The sequence below is a fragment of the Spodoptera frugiperda genome, chromosome 5 (assembly GCF_023101765.2).
Source record: "Spodoptera frugiperda isolate SF20-4 chromosome 5, AGI-APGP_CSIRO_Sfru_2.0, whole genome shotgun sequence".
NCBI classification, from domain to species: Eukaryota; Metazoa; Arthropoda; class Insecta; order Lepidoptera; family Noctuidae; genus Spodoptera; species Spodoptera frugiperda.
Window position 1 is genome coordinate 9,874,713 of NC_064216.1, and position 22,644 is coordinate 9,897,356.

Consider the following 22,644-nt stretch of genomic DNA (forward strand, 5'->3'; position numbering starts at 1 on the left):
TACTACAATCCCCCAACTTCATTAACTTGACAATCTTCATCTATTAAGTCACAGTTATAGAGGATGTGATGTGATGTCACAACTACATATTGGTGCCTTTTTTGAGGGGATAAATATCCAATGTCTTCTCCCACCTTGGGCGAGTCGATAAGGAGTGTCAGACTCCTCTACTGGCTAAAAACCACCCCGTTCCTGCTCTTGCTTTTCGAGCCGGAGCCCCGGTAACCAGCTAGACAGTCCACAGATGTTGGTGCCAAGTTATAATTTTAGCACACAGTTGGATCAGAAATAGACAGATATTACAAAAATAGACTTACTATAAAGGTAAATTTCTACCAATTTTCCTTTGACAAACAAAACCAATTAGTATAAGGACAGGAAAATATAGTTCAAAGTCAAAGTCTACAGAGAAATATTTGATATTTAATTAAAATAGTTAGGTACCAAACAAAATACAGCGAATTGAAATTGTCGCGCGGTTGCCAGAAAGTTTTAATGACGGAGTAGTTCGGTAACAACCCTTGGAAGACACGTGTAACTACTACTAATTTTAGCTCATTTTAAAGAAGATTGGAAAAGGAAACTTCTATTCATATTTCTAGAAATTACCTCGTTTTCTTGCTAGTTATGACTGTAGGAAGCTATTTTTAGTGTCTTTGTATTTTGAGTGTATATCTATCAAATTTTTGGTTCAGGCACAGTTTTCCATCTTGTATAAAATTTTTGGTTCAGGCACAGTTTTCCATCTTGTTGTGTTACTGCGAAAATTTAAATGGTTACAATACAGTACAAATGGTTAATTAATTTCCTAGTATTCTTGCTTGGGCGGTGTTGATTACAGAAGGTACGATAAGGTAAGATAGGTACTAGTACATAATTCCAAATTGTCAGCGTCCACTTTTCATCAATTATGTTATGAGTCCAATGTAACAGAAGGTAAGCCTTTTTAATACATCATAGTGCTATGGCTAAAATCTTTTAAATTTCGTTTTACCCGATCCCTTGCTCAGAGTTGACCAACAATTGAAGCAATCAAACGAAACAACCCAGTACTTATACAGAAATGCTAAGTAGTTGATATTTTATGGAATATAATTTTTTAAGGCTGCCTCGTTGGTCGATTGGTCGCAAGTGCGACTACCGGAAAGGGGGTCTCGGTTGCGATTTTCGAAAAATTTCACAGCAGTAGCGTAGAGTCTGGAATTGTGCCTAGTATATGGCAATAGGTTCACCTCCTATGACATGGAACTTATAACACAAATAGTGAAAAGTACATTTTATAGCGGCATTACGTGCCGTAACGTGCACCTCTGCCTACCTCTTTGGGGATAAAAGGCGTGACGTTGCATATTATCTTTTAAGTTTTTATTTTGCACTCCCAATCCCACCACTTATTCAAGAAGAAAAAAGATTCCTAAACAAAGCAGTTGTGTAGAAAAAACTTCGATAAATTTCCCCGAGAGCCAAGCGCTTGTTTTCAAACAAAGCTGCATTCGCCCCAATTAATTCACCGTTTAATCGCGTTAAATCTCTAGTCAAGTTTTAACTTTAACTACAGTATGAAAACTTGTAACTTTTAGTAAGATTGCTAAAGGTTTTAACCCGGTTCAAGTCCAGAAACTATTAAAGTGATGGAAGCGATGTACTTAGTAAGAACTATGTTAATGAGTTTGGGTCCTCGTTAAATTCTTGGGAGATTGGTGTATCTTTTTAAAATCCTTTTTTTTCTTTTGTTTTTATTATGTCGATAAAATATTGTCTCTTACTAGTATACTTACCTTAATTGTTATGGTAAGTAGATATGGCGTATGTATAGATTTGTTTTACATTTTAAATTTTAAAAGAAAAGGTAGAAGTTGATTGTGTAATTATAGTCCATTCGTTGGTTTTCTAACAATTGATTTTTCTTTTTAAGTAAACCTGAAACAAATTAAAGTACCTACCACTTTACTAACCGTTTATAAATACGTATCAACGGAACGCTTCTGAAAACCGCAAACAGGTGATGGTTATATTTTCAAAAAATTAAGGAATTAAAGGTTTATCTTACGTAATAGTTATATTTAACCGCTTAAGTCTGATTTTGCATGAATAACACGAAAACTAAAACGATTAAAATATAAATACAAAAAATAATCCTAGAACGTTTCGGAGGCGTTCCGTTTACATTATGTTTAAACAAAATAGAAACACGTATTAATTTACTTATAAAAAATCATATCATTTATGTAAATCGCCATTACGTAATGATTACTTTTTGGAACTAAATATTCTGCTTTGATGTCATTCTATTTAAGTCTAACAACAAAAAATGACATCCCTGTAAACACGTGAATGTTAGTATGTAGAGAACCGTCCCATTTATCTTGCAGTTGACCCGGTTTTATTTACATTAACAATATAATATTTTACCCTTGATTCCCGGAATGGAAGGCAAAAAGTTCTTTAATTGTACAGGTTTCCGAATTGGCACAAATATTGTGTCACGGATATGTGACCTTTCTTTGACATTATTGGGTTCCTGGAAACTTCTGAGTAACATTTCATTACGTTTTTCTTGAAAGAAAATAACGATCACTATAAAAAAAATATGAAATTTCTCTTCTTTTGTATAAGTCTTTGTTAGTAGTACGAAATATTTTTATAAGGAGAATTGTGTAAGTTCCATAATGAATTCAAGAACTCAATTTTGCATTTTTCAACAGTTGACGTTCAACAGTTTCGTCAGCGGACGACCTCACTTCGGAACTACTTGAAAAGATAATTTTGCCTTCATTTTAAAGCTGGAAATATTGCACTATTCCTTTAGAACGGAGTTATTAAATCTTTAACAACGAAACTGTTGTTCTAATAAAATATAACTTAACGTATTTTATTCAAATGCGATGAAAACAACGCTAACCATTGATTAATTTTGAAAAAGAAGTCACAACAAAGAATTCTTCGCAAATTAATAATTTACGCATATTACAATGAAACAATATCGCCTAGCAACATTTCGATTCTAAGAACGATTGATCCGCAAAACTAAGAAATATTCACGAGTCGTTTTTCCACATTTCATTCATAAAAAAAAACAAACAACTTTAGTTTTCATTATATATTTTCCATTGAAAGTCCATTGAAATTTTAAATTTCCGCGTTGACCCTGAATAACAATCAGCTGAATTTTAGTTCGACACGACTTGTAAAAGGTCTGTGTGAAATGGCACTTGGACGCGCTTGGCGTGGGCGAGGTGCCAAACGTTGGCACAATGACCGTCACATTGAGTGTCTGGCTGCACGATTGCAATCTTTGAAAACCTAGAATATTGTACAAATCGAAAGGAAACATCTGTGATTTTTCGTTGAAATTTTAGATTGTATTGTTGGTATGGACAAGTGCGATTGGTAAAACAAGTTTTTATTGAAAATAATCTAGTCATTCAGGAACCACGCAAAATTATTCAATTAATCTTACTATAAAATCATAAATGCGAAAGTTTGTATGTTTGTTACTTAATCACGTCAAAATGGCTGAAAAGATCAGTATAAACGGGTAGATTATGGTATATTTTTAATCCCACGAGAACACGGATTCCCGTTAAACCTGTTAGGTAGTTCGCAGATCCGGATTAGGCATCAGGCCTACTGGGTCCCAAAAGATGTTTCTTACTTAATTACGTCAAAATGGCTGAAGAGATCTAGATAAAATTTGGTCTAGAATAACACATAGGCTATTTTTCTATCTCACGGGAATGCGGGCGAAGCCGATGGCAGAAGCTAGTTTTATACATAGTAATCACATTATATACATAGTAATTTCGATGTTAAAATGGAATAGTAAATAAATCTTCGAATTAGATAAAGCTAATTTCGATTTATATATTTGACTTCAATTATTCCTAGAAATTATGTTTATATTTAATTTTACCAGATTTATCATAAACTGTATAATTACGAGATGGAACGTGATAACGTACGAATGTACGATATCTTTAATTTATAGCGTACTGAACGGGTTTGCCGGGACTTCGCCTTTAAATTACAATGGGAACGGGGTGATTTTTAGTTAGTAATAATCTGACACTCCCTCATTATAACATTGGACTTATAACAGAAATGGTGAAAAGTGGGTGTACAACTGTACATTGGATAGCAGTAGTAATGTGCACCTCTGCCTACCCTTTCGGGGATAAAAAGGCGTGACGTTGTATATGTGTGATTTATTCATGTCTTTCACAATAATGTTTAAATAATATTTTTTGTAGATCACAATTTTACGTACCTAAATAAATATTCTACTTGACGACAGCTCTGATTGGTCGTTTATTTTGAGACTCTGGAGAGTTTTTACGTGTCGTTATTTTACTTCTTTTTATTGTGAATTATTTTGAAAATGTTTTAAACTACATTCATATTTTAGAGGTTTTGTTTAACTTAGCGACAAAAAGTTCTAGTTGTGTGTATTTTTATTAAAATTGAATCCATTTTTTGTTAGTCATAAACCTTTTAGTAGTCATTTGAAGCAGTTGCTGATTCTCTGTAGCTTAAAAAAAACCGCTTTAGAAAAATAAACAGTAAAATAATATATAGGAATAATTACTCCTATTAACGAGCACCAAGCACATTAACTAACAATTTCAACACCTACTACATCAATCATCCGTTGTTTCAACCAGAAATTAAACTTAGCCGTGGATTGCCTGGCTAGTCCGGGGCTCCGGCTCGAAAAACAGGAGTAGGAACGGAGTGATTTTTAGTCAGTAAGAGTCTGATACTCCTTCTCACCTCGCTTAAGGTGGGAAAAGTAATTGGAAGATTTTCCTCTATTTAAAAAAAGCTGTGTAGTATACGAGTGCTACTTGTAAACAATTTTTAAAATTGTACAAATCATTCAATAATGAAATTGAACGTGAAAATGTCGAAATCATACGGTAAATCTGTAAACAGTTAAAAAACAAATCGAAAATCCCTAACAAAAAGTTTTTAACTCTCTCGTTAACGGAATGATATCTCAATTTAATTCCAAACGAACAATTTGTTTGGAAAATTTAATGCTTTTTCAAGCACATTCTGGCAACAATTTGCAATGGAGAGAAGTTTATTGGTTAAAATCGATATTTGTTTAATCTTTGAATGCTACACATCAATTTTTTTATGTTAAAATGCTCCACCTGTTTGATCAGTATTATTTATTAAAATATACGGCTTATTTATGTAAACTTCTCGAATATGCTGGACTAATTTCAAACCATATTGGGACCCATAATTGTCATTTGCATGTGCAGTGACAGGACGCTAGCATCACCACAGATGGGGCCCAGCACGGCTGATGCTGACTCAGACCTGCAGACTACCTAGTAGGTTACTGGGGTTCTGGTTTGAAAAGCAGGAGTAGGAACAGGGTGGTTTTTAGTTTGTTGACACTCTCTCTCGCCTAGCCCAAGGCGGGAGAAGTCATTGGATGATTTTCCTCCCTTAAAAAAAGGCAACTAAAAAAAAACGTACTTTACAGTAGAGGCGTTTAAAGGGAAAAACGTGATAACTTTTACATTAATTAAGATACTTTTTTGAAATTTGGTATGCTTAATAGTTAATTTATTCATAGTAATATCTCATATTTGTATTTCCTTAATTATTTCTATTTTTTGATTTAGCGCAAGTTAGCCGTATATAAACGTAATTCATCAAAAAGATGTTACATCTTATACACGTCTAACTAATGTTAGCGTAGTGTATTATGACGTATGTAGAAACACATTTTAAGCAACTTGGCATAAAAAACGTTTTTACCAAATTTCGAGTTAGCGTAGTATAAATTGCTGGTGTCGATTTATAAGCTTTTATATCTAAGAAAAAGAAACACACAAGTTAGTTGCTAAGCCCAACCTGAAAACTGAATCAGCACGCGCCCTCAATGTCCACATCGGCTAAACCAAACAGAATTGATTGATACAAGGCTGAAATTCCGTCTAAAGACTCACGTCTAGCCTCGCTTCTCACGGCCAAAACTTGTCAAATATTTTCCAACTAGCACTACTTTAAAGCATTTTCTGCTTTAAAGTAGTGCTCCAAAGACCTCACCATTCGGTTCGGTTCGAAGACTTTATAAAGAAACACGTTCAAAACAAACTATTTTCGCCTTCGTTCCCAAGCCGAGCGTAGGTTCCAGCAATTTTTCGTGAGGAATTTTCTAGCAAATGTTTATTCTTGTTTTAAGGTTTTTGTTACTTTTTTTTCTTTTTAGGATACTACAATTTGGTTTTTAGACCGGAGAAATTTTCTTGCTTATAATATATTGTGTAGGTAGGTTTTCTGGTAACCAAATGGCGTTATTTTTTTTTTTTTTAACAATCATGCATAGTTTGATATTATATTTTGTGTATGACAATCTGCAGTATATCTCTTATATAACATGGTACTTATAACAACTGGCGAATAATGGATTATACAACCTTTAATTTTAATTGTCTGCGACTACCTCTTTGGTCGATTGGAAGCAAGCGTGACCGCACAAAGCTCGGGTTCGATCCCGGACACAACTGGGCTTTCATCGGTTTTTTTTAAATTTTCAGTAGTAGCACGGAGTCTGGAATTGTGCCCAGTAATGAATGCACCTCTATTACATGGGACTTATAATACAAATGATAAAAAGTGAGTGTAAATTATACAGTGGCATTAAGTGCCGTAACCTATCCCTTTGGGGATAAAAGGCGTGCCGATATTTTTATATCAATATGAAATTTTAATGTAAACCTTAGTTAAGTTTATATACATTGTATCTAGTATATGATAACTATTTCAGTTTTCCTACGCTCTTATATCCAAGTGTGAATCCTTGCCCGAAGGCTTCGACGCTCTACTTCAGTCTGATTCATATGTCTTGGGATTTACTTGTTTTCTTTACCGTATTTTCGTTCTCATAAATTTTAGACGCTTGCAAAGGATCGGGGTATTCATAAATATTTTACCATTTTATGCTTAAAATAGGTTTGTGTATCTAGTTAACAATTTCTTTTTTATTTATCTTAATCCTTTATCTACTAGATTACTGTTGCTACTTTGTGACACTATTCGAAATTAAGGCGCCTATGTTTTTGGGGATAAAAGACTAAAAGAAGGGAGTGTGGAATTTTAACCCCACTTAAACCAAATTAGCCACCTTCCATACCTATAAGGGGCACCGGGTCCCCTAATAAATCAAATTGTAAATAGTAACCTAATATAGAGAAGTCGTAATCTCCTGGAGGTTTAAGACGCCCGTTTTTCAGAATGCGGGTTCGAAACCTGGTAGGTTTCGAAACGCGAACGGCAAGTAAGAATATAACTTTTTTCGAGATACACGTACTTTCTAAGATTGTTTAGACATCACTAATTAATAGAGAAGGAAAACATCGTGAGGAAACCTGGGCTTATAATTTGTAATTATATAAGTTTGAAATCGTTAAGTCTTTGACTGCCAATAGAAAACTGTTGAAGGCAAATCCTCCGCTAACGTCGGTCACCGGTGACCACCACGGCGTTCAATATGTTAACCTGCATTGAGCAAGCGTGGTGATTAATGCCCAAACCTTCTCCGTGCGAGAAGTGACCTCTGGTCAGCCGTGCCCACTTAATAGCGGCCTATTAATTGGCTGTTGAAGTGATGTGAACCTAATATACTAATAATATATAGATATGATGTACTTACTAAGTACCCTCCTACTATAGATAGGAACATTATGTAACCTCCGCTTCCTTACATAATATTTTCATTACAAAAGAGAATGATTACCTCACCGTAGATATTGAAAGGTCAATAACCTTCAATGATTGATGTTGACACGAAGAAGACGCGGAAAACTTTTTCTTCAGAATGAAGTTTCATTGATAAATCTTTTTTTAGATCCGAGTAATCATATTCTTTGTCATCTAACTGTGATTAATTTAATTTATGCCATTAATAATAATCCTGGAACATTTAAAGATTTAAGTCTTATTTCAAGTAGATATAAATTAGTCGTCACGCCTCTTATTCTCGAAGGGTAGGCAGAGGTGCACATTATGGCACGTAATGCCACTTTACAATGTACACTCACTTTCCACAATTTATGTTATAAGTCCCATGTAATAGGTGGTAACGCGTAATTATCATAATACATTACCAGAGTCCGTGCTACTACTAAGAAATTTTCGAAACACCCAAAAACCCAGTAATAGTTTGCCCGACCCGGAAATCGAACCTGAAACAATGTAACGTTTACCTATTTATATAAATCCCGATATCGCCAAAGGTTGTGAAACAATTCCTGAATAATATTTTATTCCATTTTTTATAAGCGATTGCTTTTTATTTTAACTGTCAACTAATCGAATTACGTTTTATATCTGAAATGGTAGATACAAAATCTAGATTTCAGTAATTGGTTTTTTGTTCGTCATTAGTTAAATATTTAAATAGTTATCTGTTAAAATTTTGTTAAGATAATGTTTTTTAAGCTTGCCTAAACGCCTTTGAAATGTTCCACACGATACTAAATGATTGACAGGTTTTCGACGCTAAAGTGTAGAATTATTAATGGCCTTTTTAGATTCAGATGACATTTACTTTACACATTTGAATTTAGAATTGAAAATGTAAGTCACTAGTGGAATTAATTGAATGTTTTCTTTCAAATCTTTACAAATTATGTTTTTTTTTTAATATCCAACTTTTTCTTCATCATGGAAACATTTTTAATAGCAAATACTCAATATTTTTAGATTATTACTCTCCTTAGTGTTCATTTTGATGGATTTGTGGTATTGTCGTGACTACCACTAGACTACGCAACCAAGGTTTACGATCTACGAACAACGCGGATAACATTACAAGCTAAGTAAAAAGCTGTGTAAGTCAATTTCATATAAAATCACGCCAACAATATAAAAGAAAAAATCAAATATTCAATAAATACAATGTAAAACACATATAAGGTATTCTAAATATACCTGCCACGGCTTTAATGGGAGGTAGTGTTGTGATTGATCATTACTATAGTGAAGAAATTTCGTACTCCGGACCAGAGAATTTAATTTGACAACATAAAGAAGTTAAATATACATTTACTCTAATCTGCATAAAGTGTTTCACAAATATGCACAATGCGTCGCTTCGTCAGAGACAGTGAAAGAGATAGCTCTTTCATAACAAACTTATACGTAGATTTTTTTATGAAAAAAAATACCAATTATTATCAATAATTTATATTTAAATACTACACTACCTCTCATTAAAGCTGTGGCAGATACATTTAGAACCCCTCATATATTACATTGACATCAAACAATGTATTAGGCCGCTACCGTATAAAAAAAGAAAACAAAATACGAAATTAAAATTGACACGAAAAAGGTCTGAAAGTATAAAGGTCCGTAGTCACGGAACTCTTAAAAAGTTACAAACCCTCAGACCGTGAACCCGACCCAGCTTTGACACTTTTTTTTCTCGTCTTTCATGTCAAACACAGAACGTAATTAGTTTTATAATCTGTGGTGACAAGTGTACATTTAAGCCACAATTTCCTCCGACCCACGAAACAAATTGTGTTCACTTAAAAAGTATAAAATCTGAAGGGAAAACATCAACTTTCACATAATTGAGTGATAAAAGTACGTTCCTTCCATTTTTCTCATTTAACGCAACGCCTCTTGGAAATTGAGATGGAAGTTCTCTTCCGTAAAAAGAAACGTATTTGGAAATTCACGACTCGAGAATGGTTATGCTCATTGCGAAAATTTTCTTCGTAACTAGATGCCATTTTGTCGGTTGAACAACAAAAAATGAGCGCGAAATAAAAAGACGGAGTCGGAAGCTACGTTGAACATGCATGAGTCCCTAAAGTTAAAGTGAAGTTTTGTTTTACTTACCCCTTCGGAATGCTTTTATTTACTCGAATAGTTTACTTAATTTTCTATTCGGTACATTTTGTATGTAATAGCGTAACTTAATTTCAAGTGTGGGAGAGCCATGCTTCGGCACGAATGGGCCGGCTCGACTGGAGTGATACTACGGCCTCGCAGAAAACCGACGTGAAACAACGCGTTGTGTTTCGTTGTGTAAGTGTGGTTACCGGAGGCCCATTTACCCCCCTTCCCAATCTCCCTAAACCCCGACTGCCTAACAGCTCATAAATTGCTAACCCCCTAAAGGCCGTCAACGCACTTGTAACGCCTCTGGTGTTTCGGGTGTCCATGGGCGGCGGCGATTACTTATCATCAGGTGATCCGACTGCTGCTTTACTGGCATAAGCCAGTATAGGTATAAACCTACCACCCAAAACATAAATATGAAAGGGTGCCAAGTTCGATAATATTGGAATGCTTCGCCTATAAAAGAAGTGAGATCTAAATAAGTACCAAGTTCCATACACAGACCTCAGTTAAAAATGATATAACAAGTTGGCAAGTTTTCACACACTTTGTTATAAACCTACTAAACGCAATGAGTCAAGTATATAATTTTCTGTTAAAACTTGCCAAGTTATATCATTTTTAACTGAGGTCTGTGTATGGAAGTACTTATTTGATCTCACTTCTTTTATAGGCGAAGCATTCCAATATTATCGAACTTGGCATTTATGTTTTGGGTGGGATTTCATTTATTTTTGTAAGGTTTATTTTCTTTTTTCTTATTTTACTTTACTTTGACTAAATACAAACCTTCGTAACGAATTTTAGGTCGGTACGACCATTGGAAGATATAGATATTTTTTTTGTTTTAGTTCCTTAGGGGTATGAATTTACACCTTCATTATTTTTAAAACCGACTCACACTTGGCCATTTTCAGATTTTTTCCTTTACCTTGACCTAAAGACCTACCTCCATGCCAAATTTCAAGTCAATACGACCATTGGAAGTGGTCTAGGTTTTTGATGAGTGAGTGAGTGAGTGAGTCAGTCAGTCAGTGAGTGTATAGTAAAAATAGCGATTTTCTGACGTCAATATCTCAAGACCTACAATAGGTACATTAATGAAATTTTGTATTTTAGATAAGTAAGTAGATCTCGATAGATACTAGAAATTTCATATGCGTAGATAAAATAGAAATAGATCGTTTGCAAATAGCTCACAAATTTCGCATGTCCCAGTGACAAATTCCACCAATAAAACTAACCTCCAAAAATTGGATCGCCAAGCATTCGAATAAACCACAAATCGAGAACCAAATGCATCAATGTTTCACGCCACTCGATACAAATCGATTGCAAATCACTCGATTCCCACAAGGATTGAACTTTTATGGTGTCGTTCCGATGTTGATCTTCTATTGTTGGCGTAGATTACTCCCTGGCGTCCCAAACGGCGCCAACTTATATAATGAAGGCGGAGGAATAATGGAAAGTGACTTTTTATAAAAAGAATTGCTCTATTATGTATCGTATAAATCACTATAGAATGGTGGACGAATGTTTCCTCACAATGTAATATACTGTGTTCTCGTATATTGTTAAAGTACGTCCTGTTTTCCTTTTACGATACTTTTCGTAGTAGGTTTCTGATAGACGATAAAGGTAACTACTCGTACGTATTTTTATTGATACTTCGATTGCGATATAATCCGTTTTAGTACACGTAATCCGGTATTTTTTATGTATGTCAATAGGCTCACCTTTTTATTATTATTTTTTTTTCGAGCTGCGCGAAATCATCCAACGGCTTCTCCCATCTTGGGCAAGGCGAGAGGGCATGTCAGACTCTTACTGACTAATAACCACCCTGTTCCTACTCCTGCTTTTCGAGCTTGAGTCCCGGTACCCGCTAAGTAGTCTGCAGCTCAGAGATAGGCTCGTCTTGTATTAGAATTTTGATGAGTAACGTGTAGGTAGTCAGCAAAAATAAGGTACCTTTAAATTCGTGTTTAGAGATTACTTAAAGTCAAACATTTTTGCCAATTACACATATAACATCAAAAACAAAATAAAGTTATGTACTGTATCAACCTATTTCTATTCCTAGACTTAAAATTATACGTTAAGATTCTTCACTAATAAGTACCTACATAGCTACACGTCAGCCAAATTACACATAAAATATTTTATGCTACACACGTTAAAAGGTGCTTTAGTATACACGGTGTATCAAAAAGGGGGTATACATTGTCAAGTGCACGGTTTCTAGATAACATAACAAACGATACGGGAAGGGATTTTTAAACTCATGTTTTCATTGAACGTAGTTTTGATTTTTTCCAATATTTTTTTTTTATTTTTCATACGAATCAAAATTAGGTAGATAGGCTAGTACCTATCGCGGCGATCAGAATTACAGAAGAAATGTTTCGTAATTAGCGAAGGACCCCTTTAGTGTTGTGATACGTTTGTATGATTTATAAAATCAAGAATCATGCAACACCAAGTATTTAGTACTAATTTTTTTTAAACGTATTTTAAGCTGAAGCTTTGTTTACAGATTCTATTCAACCTGTATTCTTCAGTGCTTCTTAATGTATACAACGTGTAACAAAAAGGGGGTATACACATCAAGTGCACGGTTTCTAGATAACATAACAAACTATACGAGAAGGGTTTTTTAAACTCATGTTTGCATGGAACGAAGTTATGAATTTTTCCAATACATAAGATACATGAAATCCTACATTTGGAAATGAAATCATTACATCACTTGCAAGAAATCAGCTGATCGGTGTCAGTGCAAGTGCACTCAATGTACTTAAATAAAATCAAAACCCTTACTCCTGGTATTTCTTCGAATAAATGAAAAAAGGGTTCCGGATATTTATTTTTCGTAACTTTTTTTTCTTCTTAAATATTGTTTTAAGAAGAAAGGTTTTCATAAAAAACAAAGAATATGTTTGTAGACAAACTAAGTCAAAACCTGTTTTTCTCATTAAGACTAAACTAACTGCTGAGCTTTTCGTGAACTTCTGTCAATCTCTGTCTCCTATCTCTCTGTTGTGGGTACCTACTCTTACCTACCTTACCTAGTCTTAATGAGAAAAACTTGCAAAAGTACCAGGAACCCATATGTAACGAGAATTGTTATTACATACATTGAAGACGTTACGAAAAAGGGTTTCATATCATAATATTGTGTTCAACTGAACCCTAAATATCAATTCTATGCAAGTTATGTGTGTCCTAGTACAAAAAACTCCCAGTGGGTTCCGTTCTTGAATAATTTTTTAATGTACGTTTTTACTTGGAGGCGTTTAGAGAGATTGACAGAATTTAAAAAAAAACTCAGCAAATTAGCTGTCTTAATGAGAAAAACATGCAAAAGTACCAGGAACCCATAAGAAACGAGAATTGTTATTACAATAATTGAAGACGCTACGAAAAAGGATTTCATATCGTAATATTTGAACCCTAAACATCAATTCTAAGCAAATTATGTGTCTCCTAGTACAAATAAACTCACAGGGGGTTCCGTTCTTCATTTTAATTAAATTACCGACAGAATTTACAGATAGATAGACAAAATTTCACGAAAAACTCAGCAGCTTAGTTTAGTTAACATGCAAAAGTACTAGGAATCCATAAAAATCGAGAATTGTCATTACATAAATTGGAAAACGGTTGCGCACTCACAGATCCCTAATTTCATATTAAATAGGATAAAATCTTGTTTCCCAGTCGCACACGTTGCTTGAGTGTATTATGTGAGAGAGATGGAAATGTTGTCATCGTCTGTTGGCTACTCTCTTTGGATGTCTCTCTCTCTCTCTCTCTCTGTACATAGGAATTGTCATTGAGGATGGGGGACTCCCTCCGAAAGAAACCGATTTAAAGAAAATACGATTTATCGTTCTTGGTTCGATGTATTTCATAATAGTTAAAAGGACACTGTAAAAATCAAATATTATTTGTAACTACATTAGTTACTTGTAAACTAAGGCTAAGTTGTTAACTTTTTCAGAGCTAATAAGAGCCTGTAGTCAAATTCGACATTTATTTCTAAAATACGTATTTGATTAAATTAATAGATAAAACACACATGTTGTATTTTAATTGGCTACTATTCAATGCATTTTTTTACAGTGGAATACATAGAAATATCATTCCTAATCTAATTTACATTACCGATTCAATAATAATGTGAACCGATTTAAAATAGGTATCAACCTTTTTGGTTCGCGGGAAGAAGATCTCAGATCGCCAGCCCTAGTTGTCAGTGTTGACATAATATTGTCATCATGAACGTTTCAGTCATCTCAGTATTTCGGAAAAATATTAGAATTTTAGTTTTACGAAAAAATATTATCAATTTCTTTAATGTGGAGTTGAATTATCTTTCGTTGGTATAGTAACAGTGTTTGTAAGAGAGAAGATTTAACGTAGCATTCAGAAGGTGTTTGATATTGTTGTGATTGTGATTGAGATTTGTTTTACAAGCAAGCAAAAGTGTGTTGTGTATTCACTATCACGGTAGTCACATCGAACCACATCTTTAAAAATGTAAGTTAAATAAATTTTTCATTTTAATGTTTAGGCAAATTTTAGCATACAGGTACTAGGCAAACAAAGCGTCTAATGTACCTACGCACGCACCGTCGCCGCGCGAATCAAAATTAGGTAGATAGGTACTAGGCGATCAGATTTACAGAAGAAATGTCTCGACCCCTGTAGTGTTGTGACACGTTTGTATGATTTTAAAATCAAGAATCATACGACATCAAGAATTTGGTACCATTTTTTTTAACGAATTTTAGGATGAAACTTTGTGTAGAGATTCTATTAAACCTGTATTCTTCAGTGCTTCTTGATGTATATGGGTATTTTGTTACACGCTATATATTTTGTCACATCGTTAAGACATTTGTCGGTTTTATTGGAAAGATACCGACCAATGTCGAGTGGGCGAAATTAACCTTTAACTTTTACACCCCTAGTGGGTGTTAATAGGACATGCTTTTTTAACACAATCTCGCAGTAAATACTACCTACGCTAGTATCGAGTTTCCATTAAGTTTTTCAGCTTTACTTCTTTTGTTTGCATTTGTAATAATATTAAATGTTTTAATCATATTACAGTACTGATACAATTAATTTGCGTTTATAAGATACTAACGCCCGAATGCTGAAGTGTTATCTCTGTCTTTTATACATAATTTGTAGTGACAGGACTATAGAGCGTCTTATAATCGAATGGCGTTTGAGTATTTGAATATTAGGAAGTCAGCCTTGTTAATCTTCTGATGGTTTCCGAAATTGAGATCCAGGATGTTGAATTAGAATTCAAAAGTATTTTAATTAATTTCATATTTCAGGACAGCATATAGGTTAGGGTGTCCCAAAAAAATAAAAGTCGGTATTTTTGAACGCATACCCTCTAATTATTTTCGAATAGTGTCTACATACACGTAAATAAAATTTCATACACCTAGAAGCATGGTAACCCGTGCCGACTTGCCTTGATACATGTCAGTACTTGCAAATTTTGACGCGTCGGAGTTATCGTATCGGAGTGCTAGTTATTACTTGTTTGATTTATTAGGGAACATATTGTTTTCGTTTAGTCAAGATGTCAGGGGTATTACGCAGTTCTAAAAAGTGCATATTTTTCATAGGTGATGTAAAACATCAAATTACCGGTTCGAAATTGCCCTCCAATTGCCAAGTATTGGCAGTTTTGTTTTACAAACATTCGCGAAGACAATATAATCAATGAAAGTCCAAACCTAACTATTCGTGAGTGCATTATTTATTGGGAAAAAGCCCGTATATCAACTAAAGCATTACCCAACTGTATTAAAAAGCTAGTAACCTTATACCAAGCTTGGAGAGATCTACAAAAAAATGCGAACAAAACCCAAGACTTATTTAAACGGCCTCCTCAAGTTTATTTCTAATTTGGACAATTTATTCGACATTGCATATCAGATTCGACGCTCAATAAAGATAGATGAAGATAGGATCTTCTTGCAGAGACAGAAAGAGTCTGGCAAGCCTGGTCACTTAGCTGGAGTGGACAAAAACCGGAGCCTTGGTAAACTCGCTAGGTAGGCCGCAGCTCCGGATCAGGTATCAGCCCTACTGGGCCCATCTATAGTGGTCTGATGGCTCTTTGTACCGCACGGGTCTGGTTCTGATTAGGCGACGAGCTACCTTTTGCTCGCCGTCCGCAGACCCGCACTTACGGTGGCCAGAGATCGTTGCGCGATCCCTGACGCCCGGAGTGCCTCTCGTGACGGCTGGATCTTGAGAAGGTTCGTTTCCTTACGGTTCCCGCTTCTTCCTTAGCTAGCATGACTGCTTCGCAGAAGGAGGAGATCGCATCCCAGTCTCCCTCGCTCCGCACCATGGATTGAACCAATGTCGGCCGCGAGAGGTCGCCGTCGCTGAGCACATCCCTGAGGACACAGCGGTGCTCAGCGCACACAGGGCATACGGCCACCTGTACCCCAATTTGTTCCAACGTGTTCTTCAGGCGGTCACTAATGAGGCACTTGGACTCAACATTGACGATTATTCCATATGTAACTCCTCCAAAAGCAAGGCCTTGTTCGATCATTTTAAAATTGATGACAGTTTCCTACACTATGTCCTATTCATAGTCAAAGAATGCTATTTTTCTACAAGTAAAGGCACAAATGTTAATACTGAAGCCGTTAATGATACAGCCAATGAGGGAGCAGTGAAATTAATGCAAGATTTCCACGAAAAAAATCACACTTGAAAAGGAACAAAAACAGTTGTTACTACATTGCGCACAGGAACACAGACTGAAATATCCTGACTGTAGAATAATGCCATTACAGAGGAAATTTTATATATAATATTATTTTAATAATAAATAAATATTTACAATCATAAAAAATATTAATTTATAACATTAAAGCTAACTTAAAGTGATTTTCCTTCCAATCTCCATACAATTTTTTTCTTGAAACTTTGACATCAAGTCGGCACGGGTTCCCGTTATCCGATACCAATGATATTTTTTATTTTATTTATTATGGTCAAATAGAAAAAATATAGAGGGTATGCGTACTTAAAATCGAAAAATTTTTTTTCGCCCTACTTGGCTGGGACACCCTAATATAGATATTATATGGTTAATTTACCCATTTGAAAGAATAGCGCTCCAAAACAGTTCTACTTTAATAATAATCAATCACAATAATTTTATTTTCGTCACGCGATACAAAACGACGATAAAAATCAGAACCATCAGTTTAGTTGCCATCACGCGACAATATTTTAAGCAATCTCACAAAATTTTAATGGGTACGACAATTAATTTGTACAATATTTTATCAGCATTTTGGGTCAAAAATAATAAATTTATGGTCCGATATCTGTCGATTCAGGGACCAGTAGTCACGGTTGAAGTGTCAAGATGTCACGAGGCTGTAACACGCTGTATTAATCGTATAAACTGTATTGCTGTATCATTTAAACTGAACAGCTAAGCGAACGGTGACACTTATTGCAAAGAGTTGTAATTGATGCTCTGATAATAGACAGTAGTAGACAGTAACTGGTTGATAAATTTTCATTATTATGTACTGAAAAGTGATTTTCTAGATTTCTAGTAATTTATGAAAAGTTTGTTGGTGTACTCTTTTATGGAATGTTGTTGTTGGTGTATTTTAATTAATCATGGTGTATTTATAACCACCGATTGTTAGAATGTAATCACAAGTATTGTAATCACAACTACAGAGAGTAGGTTCTCTCGCCTCGCCCAAGGCGAGAGAAGTCATTGGATGATTTTGCCCCTCAAAAAAAAAGTCCCTATTTAAAAAAAAATACGTTTCAATTTTATCGACCTCCACTCTAAACGTGGCTCCTCCAGATTTTAATCATCGACCTACATAACTTCATTTATACCGTATTAATCACGCATATGTGATTTTTTAAGCTCATTACGGTCTTCCCAGTCTGAGAACATCGTTACCTATTTCACACGTAATTAAATTATAGCAGTCGTCATTCATTCATCATTCAACATCACTAAACTATAGATATTTAGATAAGTACTACATATAAAAGATGTTTCATAATCTCGCCACCAAATTGAATTTATTTTCCTTTCTTTTTAACAGGCTTCAAAAAAGGGAGTGCACGATTATCTCGCGTTTGACTGAACCGATTTAGATGCGGTTTTCAGCATAGTATTTTTCAAACTTTTTTTTAGAGGCGGTGAAGAAAATTTAAGCCTATCCCCTATTTTTGCAAAGATTTTTTTTATAGTAGCTATCGTCGGCCATACTAAATTAATTGACCTAGTATAAGCTTTTCTCAGCAATTTGTGAATATCTATATTAACTTTTTTTTCTCTTGTTCCAGATAATATGCACAATGGAAGACTACAACGTGACCTACGAATCATTGGACGACATGTTGAATCAGTCGGAAAGTTACTACCAACCTTACTATGAGAGGCCGGAGACGTACATAGTACCGTTAATATTCGCACTCATATTCGTCATAGGGGTGGTCGGCAATGGGACTCTAGTAGCCGTATTCGTCCGACATAAAGCGATGAGGAATGTTCCTAATACGTGAGTATTACTATTTCGCTTTTTATTCTAGTACATTAGGTTTTTCGAGTACATTCTGTGTGTATTTGTATACGGTATATATTTTTAGGATTACATATCTTATATCGTCACGCCTTTTATCCCCGCAGGGGTAGTCAGAGGTGCACATTATGGCACTATACAATACACACCTACTTTTCAAAGCTTATAATATAAGTCCCATGTATTAGGAGTTGAACCTATTACCATATACCAGGCACAAAAAACCAACGTTTAGTATCACTTACGTTGTGTTTCGTTGTGTGAGAGATTACCGGAGTTTCAATTACCCGCCTTCCCGATCCCCGATTCCCAACAACTCTCAAATTCCTATCCCCCAAAAGGCCGGCAACGCACTTATAATACCTCTGGTGTTGCCGGTGTCCAGTGTCGGCGGCGATTGCTTACTATTTGGTGATCCGTCTGCTCGTTTACGGCTGATACGATAAAAAAATACTTTTTTATTCAACGGTTGAAATCTCTTATCCTTTTACGTATAACTCTTGCAATAAGTCTTAAGTATACCCACACTAAGAGTTATGAACTCTAAAAGTTTTAATCTCTCTTACATCATGCATAATGCAAGACTATTTATTATATTATAAACCTCGTTTTAGCGCAAGCAACACAGTCTTCTGCTTACAAAGTTAAGTTATTTAATAAAATACAAAAATGTAGTTAATATTAAGACAATTTCTTGCCTTAAATTCTGAAAGAATGTATTAATATAAATTTATAGAGTTACAAGAACAAATACCTGGATGATATTAAATTATCTATGGAAATATAGCTTTGAAGATTATATTACATTTTTGTCTCATACTTACCTTAAGTGATGTGGTTAGTTTCTTCACTACGCTGCCCTATATAGTATTATGTTAACATACATAACGTATATCAAGTATAACTACTAATAGCGAAATGATAATAAAACAATATTTGAATACAGCGTCGCATTTATTGGTTAGGAAAACTAAACATGTATACAAAATTTCAGCACAATTGGTTGAAGATACCTGTTTCGGAAAAGTTGCAAGATTCCATTTCATACACATATATGCCTACTATACATTTTTTCAAAGGATGAAGATCATCTAATGTCCCGCCTTGGGCGAGGCGAGAGGGCGAGAGGCGTCAGACTCTTACGGACTAAAAACCATCCCGTTCCTACTCCTGCTTTAAGCTGGAGCCCCGGTAAACCCGCCAGGTAGTCCGCAGCTCTGGATCAGGCATCAGCCTTACTTACTATACATTGCAAGTTAAATGTAAGCTTGTAAAAAGAACTGATCACTAAAAGGATTTAAAAATAATTATCATAGAACATCAAAACATTATTTATCATTGTTGTTAAGCGATGCCTAAAAGACAACATGTGTTTATACACGGTGTAACAAAAAGGGGGTATACATATCAAGTGCACGGTTTCTAGATAACATAACAAACGATACGGGAAGGATTTTTTAAACTCATGTTTTCATGGAACGAAGTTATGAATTTTTCCAATATTTTTATTTTTTATGCGTATTAAAATTAGGTACATAGGTAATAGGCGATCAGATTTACACAAGAAATGTTTCGTAATTAGCGAGTGACCCCTGTAGTGTTGTGACACGTTTGTATGATTTATAAAATCAAGAACCATGCGACACCAAGTATTTGGTACCAATTTTTTTTTAACGTATTTTAAGCTGAAACTTTGTGTAGAGATTATATTTAACCTGTATTCTTCAGTGCTTCTTGATGTATATGGGTATTTTGTTACACGCTGTATAGGTATGTTAGTAGTAAATATTTTATAATAGTAATTACATACTATCCTTCGTTACCCAATAATGATGGGGTACTGTACCTTCACATAATATTAGACTTGTGTAAAAAAACATGGTGGGTTCAAACCAGGTCAGCGTCGGTATTGTATTGAAAAAATATATCGACGGTTGAAAAGCTAATTGATCTAAGCGACATTTTTGCGGTATTGAGTTAAATACGTATTCGGAATCAGTGATTTTTCTCTATCGAATGGTGTTTATTAAGCCTTTCAACCGTCGATGTTATAAATATGAAACATTTTTCACATATTTATCAACCAAATCACCAAGATATTGGGCTGTACCCTTAGTACGAGTTTCCTTTATATTGACCGAAAACGAAACAAGAGCGCGTTCGGCGCTCTGATTGGCTGGCTCGAATGAATCAACCAATCAGTATCAGTATAACGAGATCGAATCGAAAAAGCGTTCGGCGCCTATCAAACATAGGTACTCATATTAAACTGTAATCAGTTAGTTCTTTTTAATAAATAAACTTTGAATAATATAATCTTCCAAATCTTAATTTTAATCTCTTTGAACACTTGAATTTATTGACTACATGATAGTAATATTTTAAAGGGAATTTAATTGGATTCTTACGTCAATTTCGTAGAAAAGATAGGGCGATCATTAATTACGAAGATTTACTTACTTGGAAACTTTGCTTTACCTATCACTAGAAGCTATTCAAGTTCAGTTACGTTCAATTACAGTAAGATTTTCAAGGAGAAATTAATATATTTTTTGAGTGTGAAAAATCATCCAATGACTTCTCCCGCCCTGGGCGAGGCGAGAGGGAGTGTCCGACTCTTACTGACTAAAAAGCACCCCGTTCCTACTCCTGCTTGTCGAGCCGAAGCGCCGGTAAACCCGCTAAGTAGTCCGCAGCTCCGGATCAGGCATCAGCCCCACTAGGCCCCATCTGTGGTGGTCTGATGGCTCTTTCAGGCGCGCGCAGAACGCGACGCGCCCTCCGCACAGGTCAGGTTCTGGTCAGCCGGCGAGCTACCCTTGCTCGCCGTCCTCAGACCCGCACTTACGGTGGCCGGAGATCGTCGCGAGATCGCCGACTCCCGGAGTGTCTCTCGCGACGGCTGGGGACTGCAAACCGATGGGATTGTCTGCTTCTTTAATTAAACAAATCTTTCAATGGTGATCATGCCTGGTGGGCTTCCTGCCCAACTGTTGTTCGTTGGGATTCTCCATACATGTTTATTCGTATATCGTTTATTATAAATTTCACATGTGCGATGTAAGAATGTATGTGCGACTTCTGTCATATGTCACTCGTCATGTGTCGCCGCAATTCTAATTTCTAAAATTAGTAATTAAATTTCAAGACACATTTTACAAAATTGTTTAATTAGGTCCCACATTTAAAGCAGTGTGTTTCGGACATCAAAACACTCACAGATCAAGTGAGTGGAATCACTTATTCACTCACTTGATCTGTAAAGACCAGCCCATTGTTTAAGTCAGACGACCGGGTGTGTAACAAGATACTTGACATTAATTGAAGTCATCCTTGTTAAGGGAATATGACCCTTATGGCCCTGGATAAAACATTACACTCAAGATTTATTATCCTTTAATGCGATATGTCTAGGATTTTTTTATTACCTTTGTAGCCTAAAAGAAATAGGGATTATTTTCGAAATTTAAATTGTTTGTTAACAATAAGAGTATCATACATGTTATATTGTGTTTTTCGGATTACTCACGTAACTATTTGAAGAGGAACCTGACTAGTTTCAAGCCATACTAGAGGCTCATACGTATGAGCACCATTAAGCGATACACGACGCAGTGACTTTCACGCTGCTACATATAAGATATCAGATTTGAGAAGAAATTGAGATATTTCACGTTCTACAGTTGATCAAGATGGCTTATGGGCCGTCCGGTAGTAAACAATCACCATAGCCTATTTGGACTTGCAATACCAGACCTAAACGAACTAGTAAAATGAACCCATAAACATGATCAATTAGAATATAAACCAAGAAGTCAAAGTTAAAAAAGTAGACAGGATTTTATTCTCACATTTTCTAACTTCATTCACCTACTCAAAATCTCACTTCTTAAATCAGAACTCTACCCTAGTTCCTTAAATATAAAGTTGGTTTTACTACAAAGCGCTAGCTTCTCATGAGTGAGTGAGTACAAAATTACAGACACTTGAGCCGTTTAGTGATTATCTTTGGAGCACGTATTGGCAAACCATTAGACCGTTTTCACACGCCCTGAGATATGGAGAAGTGTTTGAGTAAGTGTGAAAGTTTCACTGGTTATATCTAGACGTAATTTTACTTTGGTGCCTATATTTAGTCTAGACACCGTCTTAC

The 22,644-nt window shown here is 35.2% G+C and overlaps 1 protein-coding gene across 1 annotated transcript in view; it reads left to right on the forward strand.

The window, feature by feature from the left end:
* Positions 1 to 22,644, forward strand: part of LOC118271772 (neuropeptide CCHamide-1 receptor) — a 202,901-nt gene that overhangs the window by 111,201 nt on the left and 69,056 nt on the right. Inside the window, exon 3 of the mRNA XM_050693646.1 lies at positions 18,256 to 18,470. Coding sequence (XP_050549603.1) covers positions 18,268 to 18,470 — 203 coding nt within the window. The 5' untranslated portion in view covers positions 18,256 to 18,267. The remainder of the gene's footprint in view (positions 1 to 18,255; positions 18,471 to 22,644) is intronic.